The sequence below is a fragment of the Pholcus phalangioides genome, unplaced genomic scaffold (assembly GCF_987345545.1).
Source record: "Pholcus phalangioides strain wild (caught in Gottingen) unplaced genomic scaffold, Ppha-v1.0 ptg000001l_1, whole genome shotgun sequence".
Classification (NCBI taxonomy): Eukaryota; Metazoa; Arthropoda; class Arachnida; order Araneae; family Pholcidae; genus Pholcus; species Pholcus phalangioides.
In genome coordinates, this window is record NW_028301594.1 from 19,913,989 (window position 1) to 19,935,627 (window position 21,639).

A 21,639-nucleotide genomic window follows, 5' to 3' on the forward strand; every position below is an offset into this window, starting at 1 on the left:
CAACTGAACTAAACAATGAATATAGTAAGAGTAATCAGTTTTCAAATCACGGTTAAATAAATCAAATAATCAACTAACGGAAGCAGACATTTTCTTTTACTATGAAATTTAAACACAGTCGATTCCACTTACCAAAATAAAGGATAATTTTCACAGAGACAAAATCACATGAGAAAAAATTCGTTTATAGTTATCAGGACTTCGGTTTATGTTACCTTTTTTCCGTTCAATTTTTTTTTTGCATAATATGAAACTAAGATTGAACCAGACCAATTGTTTCCCTCTATAAGTTGTCGCTATCTACCTGCAAGACTATCTAGGGGGATCAAGAGGCTCCCTTATCGACAAAAATTTCGTTACTCGGTTCACAGTAACATAATCGGGCCGTAATAGCCGCTATGAGCCATGTTCATGTAGCGCTGCTTTTGCAATGGCTTCTCTATAGTGGAGGCATGTGTAAGTTAAAAAAGTACCTTCAGTTGTTAGTCAATTGACCACATTCACAGTTCCTCGGCCGGAAGACTTTTGCAGGGGAAGTATGGAACGGTCCGTACATTAACAAAAGTATCGTAATTTGTGGTGCACATTAGATTAGACGTTCTTAACCCATGGGTCACGACCCAAACCTAGTCGCAGTTGATTCCTAGATGAGTTGTACGAATCCACTTAGTCCTATAGCCGCTGTGGTGGTCGAGTGGTTATAGTGATGGACTCGCGATGCGAGGATCCGGGTTCGAACCCCACAGTGGTGGTCGGCTGAACTTGGTTTTCTGTGGTTCCCAACTTCAAGGCGCAAATGCGAGCCGATCTCCCCGTTAAAAAGTCTCGCCACAGAGAGCAACAGTCCTACAACAATAAATCATTCAATCATAACACTTCACTCATAGTTAGAAAAACTAGTGGCAGATGGCAGCACTACACATAACAAGCATTACAGAGAAACAACAAAAAAAACTTCACGTCAGGTTTCACTACACGTACACGCACATTTCCCGCATGTAACGATTCGTTGGGGGGTTGGGGGGGGTGTGGTGTAGTAGGTTGGGCCTCCAAAAAATGGCTCGGGGATCCATGATGTTCTTAAGTCAGCCACCTCGTTGGGCAATTTGCCTGTTGTGGCGTTGTATTTGTATTTATTGTAAATGTACTTATTAAGTCACTGATTTCAATAATTTCGAAAAATAAACAGTCATATGGGTTGCGAGGCTGCTCGATTGTTGTTGATTTAGCGGCTGAAAAAGGTCAAGAACCCCTTTCTTAGACAGTTCCATTCTAACTCTTCAAAATTTCGGAACAAAAAAATGTTTTTTATCTTTAAAAATAATCCTGTTTTAGAACAACATAAAAGGAAAACGCACGATTTAACATTTTGAAACCAGTTATGGGGGACAGAAAAACAGAGTTATCCCGTTTCCCTACGTCCCGTTCAACCTAATGGGGCGTATGGTCATCGCAACTCACAACCAGGAATGTTTTTGCATATAGTTATCAATCGGTTATTGTTATCAGAAACTTCGAGTTCCGATGTGATCACATTAAGTGGCGTGGACTGAATTTTACTGTAAGAAGGAAACTATATACTATTTTACTGATTCAATTCACAGAAAACGTGAATAAAACCGAAAAGGGAAATTATTTTTTTTGATTGCCAAAGTTATTCTAATTATAGTAAGTGGCAATTATCTACAATAGTTTCGTATGGAAACAAACTATTTTCTTCTGAGAGCTTGAAAGTCTGTTTTCATTATAATTGAGAGAAAGCAACCACGTATAATATAATTTTCTAAAACTTACTGAATGGAAAAATTTTTGAAAATGCAATCTTTTTCATAATTTCGACTGGAAAACTGTCAGATATTATATATGTTATATCTTTTAGAGGCTCTTTACAGTAATTTTTTGTGCGTCTATATAAACCAATTTTATTTCCATCCGAGAGATAGCTGCTCGAACCGATACCAGACGTTATATCCTGATATGTTGAACTTCAAAATAAATTAAATTTCAAGATGAATTCACGATGTTCAAAAAGCTCAAAAACCAACTAAATCGGGAAAACTTTCTTGTATTCTCAACAACTTTTACTGCAGTTTGAGCCAATTAGAAGGGAAAAAGGCTAACAAAATCACGTGATCAATGCACCAATTGCCTTTCCCACTCACCGCAAAAATCTGGCATTTGAAGTAAATCTTCACTTAGAAGGGGGGGAGGGGATACTCGGTTTGCCGTAATGTCTTCCATATATATACTTGGAAATTTTCTCCTGTACGGGAACAGGATAACGCTAACGATTCAAAATAATGGAAAGACAGAGTTTGTCTCTCCTTGGTTTCATGTACGTGAGTGTTCATCAAAAATACAGGAAACCGTGAAATTTAGAGACGATTCCGAGCTGAAGTCACCGAAACTGAAGAGGGAAGGTGACTTTCTCGTTTTTCTTGAATAGAGATAGAAATTTTCCCCCGAATGAAAAAAAAGCAAAGGAAAGTTCCTAATGTTGAGTCTGGAATATATTTGGAATGTAAAACAAATGATGGAAATAAATTTGAATATTTGGGAGATTACGGAAATCTCGTGCTATTCAAAATGATGATTGTTCTTGATTTTTCTTTTCTAAGACATTCTTTTCGCACATTCCACATTTGCTCGTAAAAAAAAGTAGATTTATTTATTTTTTCGAAAGAAATGGTGTGTTGTCCTTCGTCAAATTTACCTTACTCAAGTCTATCTAAATCTCTCTCCGGGATGAAGTCATGTTGATACAAAAATTTCACATCTACCAGCGTTTTCTCCACTTCACTTTTTGGCTTTTACAGAACTGAAATAATTGCCCATGTACTTCGGAACCCTCTACATTCTAAAACAGTGTTGCCTTAATCTACCCGACCCTGATGTCAGTCAAACCGGGCTGGGACAGATTCGCCGTTTCATTTTTTCCTATTTATTTCCCGTTCAGGCTGGTATTATATTATAAAAGTTTTGTAAAATTTCTTTTATAAAACTTGGCAAATGCAACTGGTAAGCATATCGGTTACATTGGAGCAATGTTTCCCGAATTCGCCAATATCGTCCACTGGTGGGCGATGGTTCAGTGTGCGATAGGAGCTATGGATTTAACATGCGATCCTATGGGTTCACGGGAGTTGGGGGTGAAAAAAATTTCTGATAGGGGGAGATGCAACAAAAAGTTTGGGAAACTACGCATTAGATCAAATGCAACCACTGAGCGTATCAGTTACGTTGAACCGAATGTAACCAATAGGGTTATTGGTTGTTTTTTCAAGTTTTGTAAAATTCTTTTATCAAACTTTCAAAGTGTAATCCCGGCCTTAGTCATGTGAATGACTGGGCCTTCTCCTTACAAAAATGAATTAAACCGGGCCATGGGCTTCCACTGGATTAGAACCTCCAATCTAGAACAGTGTTTTTAACCTTTTTTAGCCGGTGGGCCATGAACTATCCCTTTGGACCACATTTTCTTCACATCATTTCCCTGTGTTATCTAGAACTCCGCCCCGCCACCATTCAGAAGAAAAAAATTTCCACTTATTGAACTTAAAAAGTATACTTAACAAACATTTTATAAATAAGATCGATCAGGACGATCTAATGAAGGCGCGGACCAAAAGGGGTAGGGGATGGTCATCCTTCTTAAAAGCCGAATTAAATGTGGAAAAACCTGTGTTTGTTAAAACGCGTTTTACCCGCATTTATGCTCTCCCCCCCCCCCCCCACCACGAACTTTTCTCCAATTTTTGAGTTTAAATATCTCAGCAAATATTGTACTTAAAAACGTGTAATTTCCATTGGTGGTCTCAAAAAATATAAAGTGAAAACTTTCTAATTAGGTTTTTGAGCACATGGTGTCCGTATAGAAAATTAATTTTTCAGTTTTAATAACTATACAACCCCTTGCAATATCCGAGGTCCATCCGTTATTTAGATACTTTTCTAATTGAAAGTATTCCTCTAGAATCAACGGTCCGTCAGTTCATTACGGTGCGTGCTGGTAGCTGTGCACCTGTATGGTATATACTAAAAATTGCGTTTAGCTAGGACACTTGTGGTCACCTATCAAATAAAAACAAAACTATTTCTTACAATTCTTTAAATAAAAATGGGTGAAGAATTTGAACACGTGTGAAATAAAAATGAACAACATGTGAAATGAAACTATATATATTTTTTTTTCTATTCGCCATGCTGGTGTAAATTTTATGCGCCAAAATATCGGTTACCGTGTTTTCGATGTTTATGAAAACGGATTTACCGTCAAACATAAAAACATATGAACTGATATTTTGACGCATAAAATTTACACCGGTATTCACTATAAAAACAAATAATATATAATACCATAACACATTTTTATCGTTTTCATGCTTATATATTGGTTTGAAATTAACAAATAACTTTACTTGAAATTTTTTACAGATAGTTTACTTTATATTTCATAGATGGCAGCAGAAGAAACATTTTTGTGATAAATATTTTTTGCGATATTTTTATAAGAGAAATGCGCATCCATATTTTCTATAATTTTAGAAACAATCACAGAATTTTTTATCCTTTTCGGGCAATTTATATACTATATAATAGGACCATATAATACAGGGGGTGGTAAAAAAAAACTGACACTACTTAGACGTATGTAGCGCCCATTCGATGGAATTATTTTAATGAAACTTTTTTTATATAGGATAAATGAACTACGGCGAAAAGAAAGATTGAAAAAAAAAAATTGGTGTTTTTTTTATCGCAGTTATCTTTTCACCGTTTAAATAACGTATGTATAAAGTTTCAATGAAATAAGTCCACCACAACGGGAGCTACATAGGTCGAATAGTGTCAGTATAATTAAACAGACACTACTCAACATGTAAGAAAATGAGAATGTCTTATAGTACAGATTCCAGTAACTAACACTCCTGAACGAATTTTATTTTTATTTTTTTTGTATTTTAATCGTTCTTCTACGTAAAATAGCTATTTTCTCAAAATGGTCAGCACGCCACGGCAAGAAGCTCGGAGGGCCATTGGGTTGAAACCCCTGGTCTGTACCTTCCGAAGTGCATAAGGAAACCAAGCCGAGAAGAGTAGATGTGGTCCAAGACATGGCCTAGCCACGGTTTAGTGCTCACTAGAGCCAACAAGATGAGAGAGGTGTGGATCAGCACCTGGGCTGGCCACATCGATACGAACGGCTCACGCAAGCCACCAAGCCGAGAAGATCAGACGCGAGTCGAGGACCTTGGCTTGGCCACGGTAGACAACATAGGGCTCGCTAGAGCTACAAAGCCATGGACTCGATAACGTTATTTTGCTATTTCTTATTTTTCCTGTAATTGCTCTATTGTGAATTATTTACCATCTGTAACTTTTTTTTTCATATGTGTTTTATTGTCGTGCATATAATTTTTGTAATTTTTACATGCATACATAATAAAGCGCCCGACACCACCCAGCCACACATCCCGGGCAATGGGCTAACATTGACAATTGTCGATAGAGTCTGGACGGGATAAAATGAAATCCACCCCGATTTTTTGGGCTTAAATTTGGACTGAAAAAGTTGAAAAGATGCATATTAATGCTATCGATGTACAAGAAACCCCTATTTTTGGGACCAAATTTTTCGCAAAAAGGGGAAGTTACTTAAAATACGGTATTTTCGAAACAATTTGTACTTATCGAAATTAATTTCTGATGAGGGACGATCCAAATTTCCGTTATCGTTTTATTATCGAGTTTCATCCCGTTTGCACAGAGATACATCATCGATGACCGCCACAGCCAGGGACACTCGTGGTCAAAGGTGGCAGCGTCATTAAACGGAACAGCTCGCAACATTAATAAAGATTCAGTGAGATGTGAAAAACGCTGAGAACACAAACTCGTATCATTAACACTAAAGGCGTAATTAACGCTCATCGAAGCGTGCGTTTCGTTTACATAATTATGAAAAGAAGCATCCCGGCCCTCCTAAATTATTCTATGGCAATGCGCCAGACAGTTTATGAGAGAAGAGAAGAGGCATTTCCATTAACTCTTCGAACTATAATTTCGAGTGTAAGCCTTGCTTGTTGTGAGGAAACTTTAAAAACATTTTAAAAAAATACAGAATAAACTCGTATACACACACAGACACACACTAACATAAAGAGTGATATTAGTTTAAGAGCTTATTGCACATCAACGAAATTTGCACTCGAACTGGTTATTTTGAATGCTATGCTTCGAAACTTTTTTCTGTGTTTATTTAGGCGATTTATTTATAATGTTTTCCACCATATTTCGATCATGCGGCTCATTTCACAACAATCTTCTTCTTCTTCAACAGCGTTTGCTTTTAGAAATGAATTTCATACAGAAATATTATTTCCCGCTCTTGATTCGCATCTTTATCTTATCTTATATGTATATAAATGTGATAAATACGGTTATTATATGCATACTTGCCAAGCATTTTGGCAAGTTTGATAAATTTCCCTAAAATTCATCACTTTTACCGGTGATTATGCATGGTACGCAAGTGTCGTTCGTAAGTTTGATATATTTACCGAAATTAATCACTTTTACTGGCCTTATAATGCATAATACACAAGCATCGCGTCGTTGGTAAACATAATAAATCCCACTATATGATATACTATGAATGGTAATTCATACCTGCATTGTATCATTATATCGGGGTATAATCGTCGTAAAATTGTTATCATTATATCGGGATCCAACTGGATCCATCACGCATATTAGACTCACTTGGAATTTTTTTTCATATTTATCAAATTCACCAATTACAATTAGGTATTATGCATAATTACAGGTAAAAGGTATAAATTCCAAGTAGTTATCAAGTTTACCACCCATACTTATCGAATTTACCAACGACGCTTGCTTATTACGCATCATCTGCGGTATAAGCAAGATGACCAACGGTTAGCCATACATAAAGATAAATTGTGTGTGTGTGTGTGTTGATGCAGGTATTACAGCCCCATGTCAGTTTTCACGACTGGGTGCCCGAGTGGCATGGTGGTAAGATGCTCGTCTACCATCGTGAAGATTGTTGTCAGGGATCTACCAAATCACCGTAAAGAGGACATTTTCAAAAACGCATGCACGCAAAATAGAATGGTAAGGAAAAAAACACATTTACAGTTAACCTATGTCGAAACGACCATGGATGTGACGACAACTCGGCTATAACGTCGATAACCAGTGGTTTGGACTGATTCCCATAGAAAATAATGTAACTGAACATTTCTAAAAACGTCGATGCAAAGCAACCATCTCGGATGTAACGACCAGTTTTTCCTCACTTTTTGTTTCCGTTTAAATGACATTTCTCCTAGAAATTCCTATAAGTTTAGAGCTAATCACATCTAGGGAATGTTCGTCTGTTTTCAGTTTACACGTAAAATCGAAAATATATATATATTTGTTGCATGTTTGACATTCCGACTCTTGCTCACCGACATGACCACTACGAAATATTTCCAGATTTTGCACTTCCCGACATTTTTTTTTTTTTTTAAATGTCTCGTTTCTTTCAAAGAAGCTTGCTTTCATTGCCAAACTTCACTAGAATTAGCAATGAATATAATTTGTATAATTTATAAATTGCGTTATAATGAACATGATTATAAATATTCATCTCTAATATTTGAACGATTTTTTTCCCCGTGAAATACATTTTAGCAGACTCGCTATTTGTTATCCCTCTTCGTGATAATAACTTTTTCGTAAACCGCATTCAAATACACCAATTCCTTTAATTTCTATGAACTATTTAAACTATTTACGAAATTATGGGGCACCCTGTAGATTGAAATGGACTGAAAATAATGGATTGAAACATTGTTTTATTTTGTATCGAATTTTGTTAATCTCAAAATTTTGTCTCGGATTATTTCCTCTGAACATTTTTCACAATTTTTTCCTCAGAAATTTTCATGGTTTTTTATCAGAACTTCGCAAAGCATTTTTTGAATGAAATTTGTGAACATTTTGATATCAATCCAACCGCTGGTTACAGCTGGATAAAGAATGCTTTCCATTTATATTCTACAGCATACCACAATAATAAACCACTGTGAATCGCCAAAAAAAAAATTTTTTTTCGTGAAATTTTCAATGCATGTGTTACACGGGATGATTCTGAATTCATGGGGCAAACTTTGAGAGGTGATATAAGACACATAAACAGGTAATTTGATCATAAAATGTGCGGTTGAATCGCAATAACAAAGACGGTAGAGGGTGTTTTTAGGAAGTGCACAACAACACTTCGCTACAAACAAATATCATATTTTCCCGACAGATTTGCGGCTATATGTGCTATAAACATTCGAAGGGTGCATATGCACTTTCGGATTGAATTGGTGTTTGTTTTTTATTGGTGCCAGGACCATCAAGGTTATGTTGCGTCAAACAATGATCTAGCGGTATAATGACATGTGGTAAAATTTGCGTTAGCAGGTTGTACCAGGTTGTTCCATGAGAAGGCCAATCGCATTACAACACTCTGATGGTTGATTGCACTTACTGCAGCAAATCCGTGGAAAAAATATAATATTTGCTTTTGGTGAAGTGTTATTGCACATTCTCTAAAAACACCCTCTACCGCCTTTGCTTTTAGCCGCTGTGGTGGTCGAGTGGTCATAGTCGGTTTCGAAGCCCACCGGCGCCACAGTGGTGGTCGGCTGAAGTTGGTTTTCTGTGGTTTCCAACTTCAAGGCGCAAATGCGAGCCGATCTCCCCGTTAACATGTTTCGCCACAGAGAGCAACAGACCTACAACGTAACAATATTCAATCATTACTCTTCACTCACAATTTGAAGTATAGATGGCACCACTGAAATATCAAGCACAACACTAGCTGCACACTCAGACTGTTAGGTGCACTCACTTTGTTCCACACCCTGCCACAAAGCTGGGCTGGAAGAGATCTCGGCAACGGGATAAGTCTGGTGGCAGAGCCCCTGGCGTTCATTCGCTTTTGCTTTTACGATTTGACCACACATCCTATGATCAAAAATGCTTGTTTAGGTATCTTATATCACCTCTCAAAGGTTGTCTCATGAATTTAGAATAACACTGTATAGTCACTCCAGAATACGGGACCGAAAGACACGTTTGATTTAAGATCTGATAATATTAAATTCAATCAGTGGATCTCACGTCACGTTGCTTGGTGAGAATAACGTGTCACAGGATGGAAATCATCAGATCGTAACAGATGGGGAATCCAGAGAGAATTTTGTTTTTCTTTCACAAGTTTGAGCGCTTTTTAAAAGTTAAAAGTTAAGTTTTTAAAACTAAAAAAAAAAAAAACTGTTTTTCGAAAAATTTTGAAATTTCTCAAACAAAAAGAAAAGGAAAAGAGAAGAAGTACCAAAACTTCGTAAATCTTTACTCTAGTTTTCGAAAATATTCGATCACGTTGGAATCGCTATTAAACAGAAAATATGATCGGAACATTCTAAGTAAATTCGAATGACTCTCAACAAGGAAAGGATTAAAATTATTTTCTGGCCAAAGTGCATTTCCGTAACGAGCTCCTTCAACCGAGAACTAATTTTTCCTACGAGAATAATAATAATAACAAATGATAATAAAAGGAAAGAGGGGGAAAAAAACGTTGAACACACACACAAGATAGAGAAAGACTTTGTTATTTTCATCAGTTAGTGAAGTGAGAGTTTCCACTGGTGAGGAGTCCGCAAACAAGACCTTAATTTCAACAGCAACACAGAGGTGATTCTACTTATACGAGCAGTAGGAAAGTGCTAGTAGTTGCTGTTTTCCTCAATCTGTGACTGCAATTCCAAACCGAGAAAAAGTGCTAAAAGTTGTTTTTATTTTATTTCTTTTTTGTCCCGGATCTGTAAAAAAAAGCTAGACGAACGCAGTGTGTCCTGTGGTAAAAGGTCGATTGGCGGAATTGCATCATGATGATCTCTTCTCACGTCCGCACAAATACTTACTAAGTTCGTTCGAGAAGCTAAACCAAAACGGATGTTTGCTTTTTTTTTGTTATTTCTTTTCTTATATTTTCTTCCCTTAATTTCCAAAAGATTTGTTTCGTTCATGAACGAAACCAGATGAGGGTTCAATTCAGGTTTTGGTAGTGGCTCAAAATGAAGAAATCCCCTAATTCGGAAGATACATTCGGTTACAGCAGTGTTTCTTCAACCTTTTTCAGCCCAGGAACCCCCCCCCCCCGTTTGGACCATATTTTCTTCTTGTGTCCGTCCCTCCACCAGTCTTATCCTGGGTCACCTACCTTCATCCAAGAGTGAGTTCCTTTTCACTTATCGCATCTAATCGAAACTAAATTTATAATGATACAACAATTTTATAAATAAGATCGATCTCTGGAACCCCGGGCCAGGCACGAATCAAGAAGAAGAGCCAAATTATATGGGAGAAACAGGTATACACACACACACACAAAACGAACCTGCAGAACAAACAAATCGACTCTCCCTCACACATCACCCTAATACCGAATTCCGTCATGTTGGCCGGATCCCCCATGAATATGAGGAGCCGAGTCATGGCTCCCTCACATCCTACAGCAGCGCCCCTCTTTCAGTGAATTTATATGGAAAAAAAAAAACAAGAAATGGTAAGATATTCGTCCCGGGCCTCTGGGGCCCTGTCAGCCCCAAACTTGTGGGCGGAGACATGCCATTCCCATATGGGCCTATTAAGATGACCCTGGTTCTACGGACAGCTCTGCTGGATTCTCGAAATAGTCACACTTCCCCCACCGTATGATTTCACTTGCAATTATATTTTTTTTATTTCTTCACAGTTCTCTGTGGCCACCTTCACCACTTGTTATGGCTTCCCCTGTTATATGATTTTCACCTGTGAGCCTGCCCGCTCCCCCCTCCCCAGAATATCCCAGGATCGCAAGAACGCCGTGTGGCCCAAGAATGAGAACCACTGGGTTACACGGCATAATCCGAAACAGACGTTTTACGCTCGCAGATTCGCAGGATGGAGTGATTTTAACACTTTTATTTGGTCAGAGTAGATTTCTACAGTTTCTGTAATGAAAAAAATAATAATAAGAAGTTCTAATGCTAATTAGATTAAGAATGTGTAGCATTCTAATTGCTATTTTTAGATTAACTTTATAAGATTATCCATGTTTATTAGAAACTAAAAATAATAACTTTAATATAATCATATGTAATTAAAGTTACGATTTAAAAATAATTCAAGTTCGCTAAACTAGAAAAAATAGATTAATATTTGTTCGCACTCATTTCGCATGCATTTTGAACCAATATTTGCTTTTGTACTCACAGCTAAATGATAAAAGCAGGGTATATACAGAAATATTGCATGTAAGGGATGAAAATGGCATAATTTATCACATAACATACCCGCTGTAAAACATTTCAAAACTTTTTGACACCCCTAAATATGCTCATTTTAATTCTCTCGACACTGACTAAACACTTCCGAGATCCAACAAGGGATTAATAATTAATTAATATCAATGTCAAAAAAGTGAAAACCAAAAAAAAAAATTGCTTCAAACTGTTTCGAAAAATGATTCTCAGTTGAATGAATAGGTATATATTTCTTTGCTTTTATAACCAACCTTCAAAAGAAAGAACCTAGATAATCCTCCAGTTTTTCTATGCACAGCGTTTTTCTTCTATCCCTTTAGCATTTTTCCCTTATCAATAGACTATACAATGATGTTAAACCTTTATCTTTTTTTTTTTTTTCATTTCTCCAGGGTTATTAGAATAGAAGAACAATGTATAAGAACGGATAACATTGAGAAAAAAAAATGATGAAAATACCAAGAAGAATGAAAATTTCCTAGAAAAAAGAAATGAAAAAAAAATGAAGGGATAGGATATATATCGTTATACGAATAGGAAAACCATTCATTAAAGATGCGCAGGAAGTAAGTAACAGCCTACTATCGGAAAAATGGTTTCGGAATCCAGTGTTGCTACCGGAATAATCCAGTAGGAAATGAAAAATGATGGTTTCTCGCTTGTCTGTGTGTCTCTTGGAAATACAATGGGAGAATCTTCTTCACCCTCCCACCCGTAAAAGTCTAATCGATTCAATACTATTGAGTCATTCCAAATTAAAATTTCCAGCGCTCGAACTCCGTTGTTTAGATAAAGAAAACAATTCAGACATGGATTTTTACTAGTGGCAGGAGAGACACCCTCTTTGAAAAATCACCTTCGGATGAATATTTTTACCCCCCCCCCCCGCCCACCTTCACAGAATCTATCGTTTATTTTATTGTTTAAGGGGCCCGATGTGACGTTGCGAATAACTCCAGAGGCTTCGTACTGCGAGTATCTATCTATTTATCTTGCCTTTTCGAGTAGTGTCATGCAATTAAGCTAAATGAACGGATTAATTTAACTTGTGAGTGTTATCAACCGGAATGAGATTAATTTGTTATAGATACTGTGTGTGTGTGTGTTTTCGGCAAATAATTTATTATATTTTTATCAGTGTCATATATTGTATAGTCCCAAATGTTCTTCTACTACTATACGGGGGAAGGGGGGGATGCATAGGTAACAGGACGTACGACATTTTACTGGCGAACCGATGATCCTAGAAGCATACTTCCAGTGTCCAAATAACGTGTCGATTTAAGTTACGTCATTCATACACATATGAAGCAACGTAAGTAAAACCAAAATATAAAGAGAACAATAGCTAGACGCCAAGGAAATAGATATTTTCAGGATATTTATGCTGAGGTGAACTCAGAAAGAGAAGTTGTCTCGTCTCCACCGGGACTCGAACCCAGGCACTCTTGCATACCGGGGGCGCAGGATGCTACCATCTACACTACTAGAGACACTACCCTGCCTTCCTTATTTCACGCACTGTGGCGTGAAACGCTGAAGTAAACACATTAGTAGCATCTCTTAACTTCAGGAAATAGCCCCCCAGATGGGACGGTTTTTCAGAGATAGAGAGAGAGAGAAAGAGGGAGCTTTTTGTCAGCCCAAGATATTAAGGAAACCGATATTTTCTGGATATTATGCTGAGGTGAACTCGGAAAGAAAAGTTTCCAAGAGAGCTTGGATTCGAGTCCCGGCGGAGACAAGATGACTTTTCTTTCCGAGTTCACCTCAGCATAATATGCAGAAAATATGTTTCCTTGATATCTTGAACTGAGAAAAAGCCGTCTAGCTCTCTCCAAAATAGCCAGACGCATTTCGGAACTACATCAGGTTCCTTCTTCAGTAGGCAAGCAAAATAGGATGGTAGCAAAAACTCAAAAACTCCATACAGCGGGAGTTACTCGCCGTTCAATACATAGAGTTGATTTTTTTTTCTTAACAGCAGTTCTCGACCGGTGCTCTGCAGAGCCCCCTAGAGATCCGTGTACACTTCCGAGTGGCTCCGCAACAGAAATTTTACACTAAAAAGGGGGTTCCGAGTCAATAAAGATTGAGAACAGTCAGATTAAGCCGTTCTTTTACTTTTCTGTTTCGTGGCACAGCATGCTCTTAGGACAATGTCAGTCCGTTTACTGTACGAATTCGGAAATCTACGTTTGCTGCTGTGAAGAATTCTGAATAGATAGAAATAAAGAGATGTGGTTCCACTGTACTAGCTGTGGAAGATGGGTTCACCAACAGTGTTCAAGATGGGACACTGCAGAGAGGGCTACATTTGTGACTTCTCTAGTCAAAGCTAATAATATGTTTCTTCAATATATGTATTTCATTTCTTAGTACTTTCTGATAAAATATTACATATTCAATTCATAAAAAAAATGATGTTTTGTGTTATTCTCCTGCGTTTCATGTGGTTTCGAATGAGTGAAATGACTGTCTGCCGATGCCCCTGCTTAGGGGTAATCAATTGTGATTTTTTTTCCCCTTAAATTGTTTTTGCGAAAAAAAATATACAAACCTTTGTATAAATCCGATTAGGTTGTTTGCAAAGAGCATCTGTGTCTCCTTAATTATCATGGGTTTTTAGTGAAATTGCTGGCGAATGACTCATGTAACATGTGATTTTCCTTGAGTTCTGCCATTACCACTGTTTCGCCGTACATCATAAATTTCGAATCGGTATTCAGACAGTCATTCGCTAAGTTTTCAATATTGTACCTTTATTTTATATTTATTCCTCTCTAAATATTTTTCCACTCCTGTCAGCCTAAACAGCATTTTCCATTCATCGTTTGAAGCAACGGCAAAAATCTGAATAAATTTAAAATTTCGTATTAATGCGACGGATTTTTTTAGAAAAATATCGAAAAAAATACCTCAGATTTTATTTAAATACTGCGTACTGTGTATGTGTGTGTGTGTGTGTGTGTGTGTGAGGATTTATTCAACCTTTTTTCTTTCCTTTTTTTGATTTCCTTGCAGTGGTGTCAAAGGAATATGAAATTCGCCTTTTCGACGAATTCGTTATAAAAGGCAACGTCGCTGTCCTTAGATGTTTGCTTCCGACTTACGTCCGAGATTACGTATCCGTCACATCCTGGGAGAGGAACGACGGATTCTTAATAACGCTCGATACTTTCAGTGGTGAGTATCTATGTATTTCTCGCTTTCACAATACTGAAATTTTTCGAGCTGTGAATCCCGCCTCCTGAATAATTTCAATATCCGAGCACAGACAAGAGAAGAAAAATTCTTTCAAGAATATTTATCTTTTTCTAAAGTCGGCATTTCGATATGTTTGCGGAGCACAAGCCTATTCTAGAATAGCCAATAAGCACACCTTATACATTAAACCTGGTTTTAAAACTACAGAAAGTCCAGAAAATGCTTTATGTGATACTGGAATAAGTACTTTTAAAAGTAATGGGGGTTATGCGAAATATCTGAAATGTCAAGGGAGAACATATTTTAGAAAACTTTAATAGAATGAGTCTGTGAGCCTTTCTTACAGTCATACAGTGTGAGACCTAATTATAAAACGTCGCGAATATTCACGAAAAAAAACATGGAAAGGACAATTCCACGATAATGGAACTCAAGTGCATGTATTGATATAGTTTATAATCATGAGCGAAATTACATCAACGTCCAAGAAACAGTTTTTGATATTTTAATATTTTTCTGAATTCCAGTAGGTAATTAAATATAAGACATTTTTTCATTTCCACTATTTTACAGTATAGTGTGCCGTTGCGTTACCTTATGCAAACCCTCTACGTCACCGCTACGTCACTGGATAACAACATAATAAAAATATAACTTCTTTACGGGGTAAAGAGCTGCAAAAAAGGAAATTCGTCAAATTTGGCTATTGCGTGCCATCAGCGTTTCTAAAACGTATATATCGAATAGACTTGAAAGTTTTCGATGAGCTGACACAAATGTTTTAATCCGTGGAATATCTGGCTTTGCAAAAGAAAAGGAAAAACGATTTTGCCGCATCCCATGCTTGTTTGCTCCGAACAAAGCGTAATGTTTATTCTCTAGCAAATAAGGAGCAAAATGTCATCCAGTAGTATAAAATTTGCCTTACAATTGCAGTGCTCAAGACGAACAGTTTCAAGAGTTTTAAGTTCTACAAGTAACATCAAATTCATGAAAATTCAGAAAAAATTACCACTTGCTTCAAAACACAAACAGGATCGTTCGATTCTCATAAAATGTACCATGCCTTAAACTCATCAATGTATTCTGTTATGTTCTCCGATGAAAAGACATTAAATCTTGATGATACAGATGGTTTCCAGTTGTATTGGTATGGTTTGAAGTCTGCAACGCAGTAGTTAATGAGCCGTTGAATGGGTGGCAGTTTTAGTGATGGTTTGGGGGAGCATTCTCTGCCGAAGGAAAGACGTGTAGTTTTTCTGTCATCAAGGATGAACTCAAAAGGCTATATCGAACATTTGCAGGAGCAACTTGGTGTATTGTATAATATAAAGTTCTTCGAGATCAAGATTACGTATTCCAACAAGAAAATGCATCAATTCATGTGTCACGTCACACAAAACAGTGATTCAGGCAAGAAAACATCAATGTCCTTCCTTTCATGGACGACTCGTTCCCCTGAAATCAACCCCATGGAAAACTTGTGGGACATAATTTGCAGATCATTATACGCAGGTAGGAGGGGATATCCTTCCATCGACCACCTAAAATCCACCAAATCACAAGCTCGGAATGTTGTCTTTGTGACACTCATTAATTTGGTTGAATCCCTGCCAAATCGTATTTTTTTTCCTTTCATTAGCAACAAAAAGGTGGTTGTACAAAATATCAATTTTAATTTTGGTAAATTAATATGTAGATAATTTGTTTGAATTTGATTTCACTTTTCCTCAAAAAATCAATTAGGTGCCTTATAACTTTGCACTATATTTTTTTTGCTTTTCCAAAAAAGTACCGGAAAATCTTTTTTTTAAATTCCTAATATTTGGTATAAAGTTATTATTGCACCATCACATAAAACATCTTGATTTCCTTTTTATATTTCTTACTTTGCTCCTTCTAGTGATTTCACTAAAATTTACGAATGCCTTTTAATTACGTCTCGCACTGTACCAAGACTATACTTTGATTCCAACGGGAAAAGGGCAAAGCAAGTATTAGATGCAGTCCTACGACTTGGCTCAATTATGGTAGTTAATCAATGAATATGTCAAAATCCGACTGAGCAAATTCCCGATTTTCTCATTCTAAAATCAGACATGCAATACCAAAAGATAGATATAATTCCATTTTGTGTGTAATTGAAATAAACTGATTCAAATAATTTAATTGTTATTGTTTCGATAAATTAGACCCCCAATATTTTTTTTTTTTTTTTTTTTTTTTGTAATAGGTAAATATGGAATGCTTAACAATGGAGATTTATACATCCGGGACGTCACCGAACACGACAGCGCTTACAGTTTCAGGTGCCATACTGAAAACGGAATCACGAAGGAGAAGAAATCAAGTTATAACTTTTCTAAAATCATTGTAACAGGTGAGTATTGGAAAGGTTATGCTAGTATTCAACAAATACTGTTTATTAACTTTGCTCCTCGTAAACATTCCTTTGAAGAATTTCTAACGAACAAAAAGGAAATCAACCGAGCCGCCGGTGGGTCTGATGCCCTGGTGTCATACCGGAGGGGGCGCCAATTTCACCCTTCAACATTACGCCAAAATATCTGATTGCCCCGGTTGGCCAGGCATCTAGTTGTGGCCCCGGAATTGTCATAATCTGCAAAAAAGTAACGCGTCGCTCCTACAGATGTGTCAAGCTTATTTAATATTGCCGTCAATATTCATTAATTTTTTTCCCCCTTTCTGAATTTCAGACCAGGCGGAAAAGGTAGAGTAGGATGATAGATAGGGCAGAAAGCTATACAATACTTCTGGACTTGAAACGTCTTGACATTTTGACATACGTCTAGCACAAACAATACCAGTTGGATCAAAAAATGGGGGAAAAAAATAATGATCAGCCCCCCCCCCCCTCCGTCGCTTTTAGTGAAGTGCGCCTTCCATCTGTCAGTTTTATTACTTCGCCTGGAGTAAAGCGGGGTTTTCTTTCTATACCCTCAGAAGGAGGAATCGGCATTGAGTGTTGTTTGCATCCAGTTTTCTTTATTTCTCAATGGAATAGGTGAATAGGTAACACTCTCCCCCTTCCATCACTTCCATACACGGCATCTGCCGTTTGTGAACAAATAATGGTATTCTAAAAATGGATATTGCGGTTTTCTTCTTTGAGACTTGTTTTTCCGACTCTTTTTCACGTTATCCTGAGGCAAGCAGGGTCATGGTTAGAATGTCATCTGCACTGACTGGAGGCAACTTGGATCCGTCTGAGAATTTTGAGAGCATTGGCTAAAGCGTGCGAGATACACATATGTTTCAGAGTGAAAAAAATGGAATGATTTGTTTTGAAACCTGAAAAAGAGGACAAAAGGATGAATTTTCTAAAACGTGGGAGGACGCTTGAAATGACACCAAAAAGGAGGACGAATGGTATTCCTACCTGAGTATAGATGTACATTTGAGCTTATGATTTCAGTAAATTTCTTATGATTTCATTTCTGCCATCTCTCTTTGAAATTTGAAACTATCTGCACATTCAGTATTGTGGGCCTGCGGTAAATCGATCACGCTAACATGAATTAATTTTCCTCGCACCACCTCCAACGTATAATACATGTGTTGAAAAAGCAGCCGTCAAATTTTAATTAAATTGCTAATCACAAGTAATACGGATATAAAAAAAAAACCAACCAAATTTTCAATATTTCTCTTGAAAATAATATATAAATTCAAAAAGCCTGAAAAAACAAGTATGTATTTCCTATGCTTACGGGGAACAGATTTGCTGCCATCAACGTTTCGAACGTTCAGATTTACGGAAACGGATGAATTTTTTGACAAATATTCCACTAAAAACTGAGAAATTTCTCAGGGTTGGGCCAACAGCGAGGTTGTAACGGAAAGAGAGGATAGAGCGACTGGATTTTCTTTTATCCTCCTGTCAAGAGCAGCCGGGTAATCCACTTGGCTGCTGCTGTAGGAAGTCTTGGAAAAACTCAGAAATGTCTCTCCATCTTGTGTCCAGTTCAAGACAGACCCGGTTCTTTGACACATAAAAAGAGTCTTTTTTTTTAAAGTTTCACTTTTTGGCCATTTTTGAACCGGTCCAAGATCGTTAATTTAAAAAAAAAAAACCAATCTGAAATGATTCTTTCATTTTCCATTTTAATGATCTATGTCATAGGTTTCCGATTGGAACGCCGCGGAACCATAAGATTTCTGAAAGCTTCTTTTAGGGTTATACGGAATCCATCGGAACCCTCAAAAATACCGGCGCCCGTAAAGCTTTCAAATGAATGAACACTTTCTTGATACGGTACTCGTACTTTTCCGTTTTAATATGTCTCTGTCTTATATGAAATCATTTCTTTCAATAATTTTGCAATTATTCTTTTATTGGTTGTGAAATAGTTTCTATCAGAAATTTCATTAATTTATATGTTAATTTTTCACTAATTCTGAAATTATTTGTTTTAAAAATTTTTAAATTATTTCTTTCATTAATCCTGAATTTTCATCAATTCTGAAATTGTTTCTTTATTCATTATATCATTTATTGTAGAATTATTTCTTTCCACATTTTCGAAATTATTTCTTTCGTTAATTCCGAAATTATTTTTCTCATTAAATCTAGAATTAATCGTTTTTCAATGTTTTCAACCATTTTTTGAAGTTGATCGGCGAGCCTCCACAAAATAGCTCAGAGGGCCAATTGTGACCCGCGGGCCATGCTTTTGAAGACCTCTAATTCAGGTCATAGGCTCGAGATATGCATGCTACTTAACAGCACGGAAGCCCGAGCGTGCTTAGCAGCATGAAAGTACGTAATAAATAGCATGTGTATCTCGGGCCGTAAAGCAGGCATTTGTTTTCATTTGGGAATGTTCACCAAATGCACCTTTTCCTCCAGTGTAAACACAGCGGTCTTTCAAATGGACATAATGATGTAACAAACCCGTGATTCAATTCGTGTTCACTATCACCTGGGGAGAACTTTGTTCATAAGCTAGTTTTTGATTCCCATCGTCTTTTAAAGGGATAAGTTAAATTTGCTTATTATCAGGAAACAAGACTATGCATCGCCACCTATTGGAAATAATTTGGACTATTTTTTCCTTCCCGTGTCAGAAAAAATCTGACTCTTCGACAAATCTAAGGGGGCACACTTGATTTTTTTTTTTCCTTTAAAGCCATTCGAATTGATGGGACACCCTGTATATAACTTTGATGTTTCTCTTTCTCTCTACTAGAGCCTCATCACACGCAGGCTCCGAGATTGATAAGAAGATCTGGAAGACGAGTCACGGCTCCAGCGGGTGGTTCAGTCACCCTGAGCTGCATCGCTCATGGCTATCCGGTGCCCGTATACAGATGGTACAAAATCGGAGACCCTTCAAGACCTCAATCGAGAAGCCTCATGGACCAAGCGAATGCCATCCTCCATTTCCGCAAAACTGTCGCATCAGACAGTGGGAAGTACGTCTGCCAAGCTAGCAGTTCCGTCGGACAGGAGGAAGTCGAGACGGAACTATTCATAGAAGGTGAACAAAATCCAATATTTAACACCTTTAAGTCAGAGGTGCACAAACTTTCTAGACCGTGGGCAAAATATTCTGTACAGTTCTGCTTCTCGTGGGGTCACAAAGTTATATATACACTATATAAATTGTGTACTGTATATTATACAGAACACAATTTACAACAAATGTGATAAATAGGGCTAGGATTTTTATGACCCGAAGATGAAACGTCGTTGCTGTTATGTTTTAGGGTGGATTCACATCTACAGGCACTCGCCGTATCGTGTCAGACACAGCAAACATTCTTTCTCATAAAAATGTCTGTCTACGCCGGCGCCTCCACGATACGATAGAATATGAATACGTTCATTTGGTTTCATGTTGAAGAATTTTTGCCGTGTCTGACACAACACGGTGAGTGTCTGTAGATGTGAATCCACCTTCAAACCTGAATTTCAAGTTTTTCTAACCTATCTAATCAGCAAAGACGTTCCATCTTTAAGTCATAAAAATCTGAACCCTAGTCATAAATATGATAAACCAGTTATTATACATAATTACCGGTTATTATGCATACTTACCAGTCGTCTAGATAAGTTCGATAAATTTATCATTTTTTTACAGGCGAATATGCATAATACCCAAGCAAGTTGGTAAATTTGTTAAATGCTGAAAACATAATCACTTTTACTAGTGATTATGCATAATAACCCGAAAGTCCTTGGTAAATTTGATTAATACTTGATATTTATCGTCTTTATCTGTGATTATGCATAATTTCGTAGTGTAATTGGTGAAGTTGATAAATATGAAAAAAAATTCCAAGTGATTCTAGTATGTGCGATGAATATAGATGGACCCCGATATAATGATCACAATTTTACGATCGTACCTCGATATAATAAATGTATGGATTATTATGTATAGTATGCCATGAAGTACCATTTATCATGTTTACCGAAGACGCGACGCTGGGGTATTATGCATAATCACGGACAAATGCGAAAAATTACAAGCATTTATCAAATTCACCAACGACACTTGATTACTATGCATAGTCACCGGAAAATGATTGTTTTACCACCCCCCCCCCCCCCACTGCTTTACGTGGTTTCCAAAATTTACCTGATCCGCATAATAAATCCTCTGCAAAATGCATAATATTGCATAATTTAATAATGCATAATGCATAATCCTCTGCAAAATTTATTTTCAAGAAGAATATTTTACAAAAGATGGAGAAATGTTGATCTGACAGGTTGGGGGGGGGGGGGAATGGAAAACATGTTTGACTGCTACTTAACCACACACACACCTCGTGCACATTCCTCTGCGGAATTTCTAACGAATCGGTACACGTGGGACCTGTTGAGCGGGTATATGTATATGCATGGACCAAACGTATTTATTTTGTCAGAACTGTTCTTGTTGCTGGTGTTGCCATCTTTGTTACACATTTCGAAGTAAAAATGGTAAATGTCGGGGCTGGACGAATCGCAAAAAAAAATTTCACCTGCAAATTAAGTCCAAAATAATGCTTGTTGTGACTGTTTCAGAGGGCATAGTGACCTTCTTTCATG

General features: G+C 37.1%; 1 protein-coding gene across 2 annotated transcripts in view; it reads left to right on the top strand.

The window, feature by feature from the left end:
* Positions 1-21,639, top strand: part of LOC149090035 (cell adhesion molecule Dscam1-like) — a 105,228-nt gene that overhangs the window by 17,716 nt on the left and 65,873 nt on the right. For both annotated transcript variants that reach the window (XM_089232013.1, XM_089232015.1), the window contains exons 3-5: positions 14,397-14,558; positions 16,813-16,959; positions 19,790-20,080. In XM_089232013.1, the coding sequence (XP_089088139.1) occupies positions 14,397-14,558; positions 16,813-16,959; positions 19,790-20,080 (600 nt within the window). The remainder of the gene's footprint in view (positions 1-14,396; positions 14,559-16,812; positions 16,960-19,789; positions 20,081-21,639) is intronic.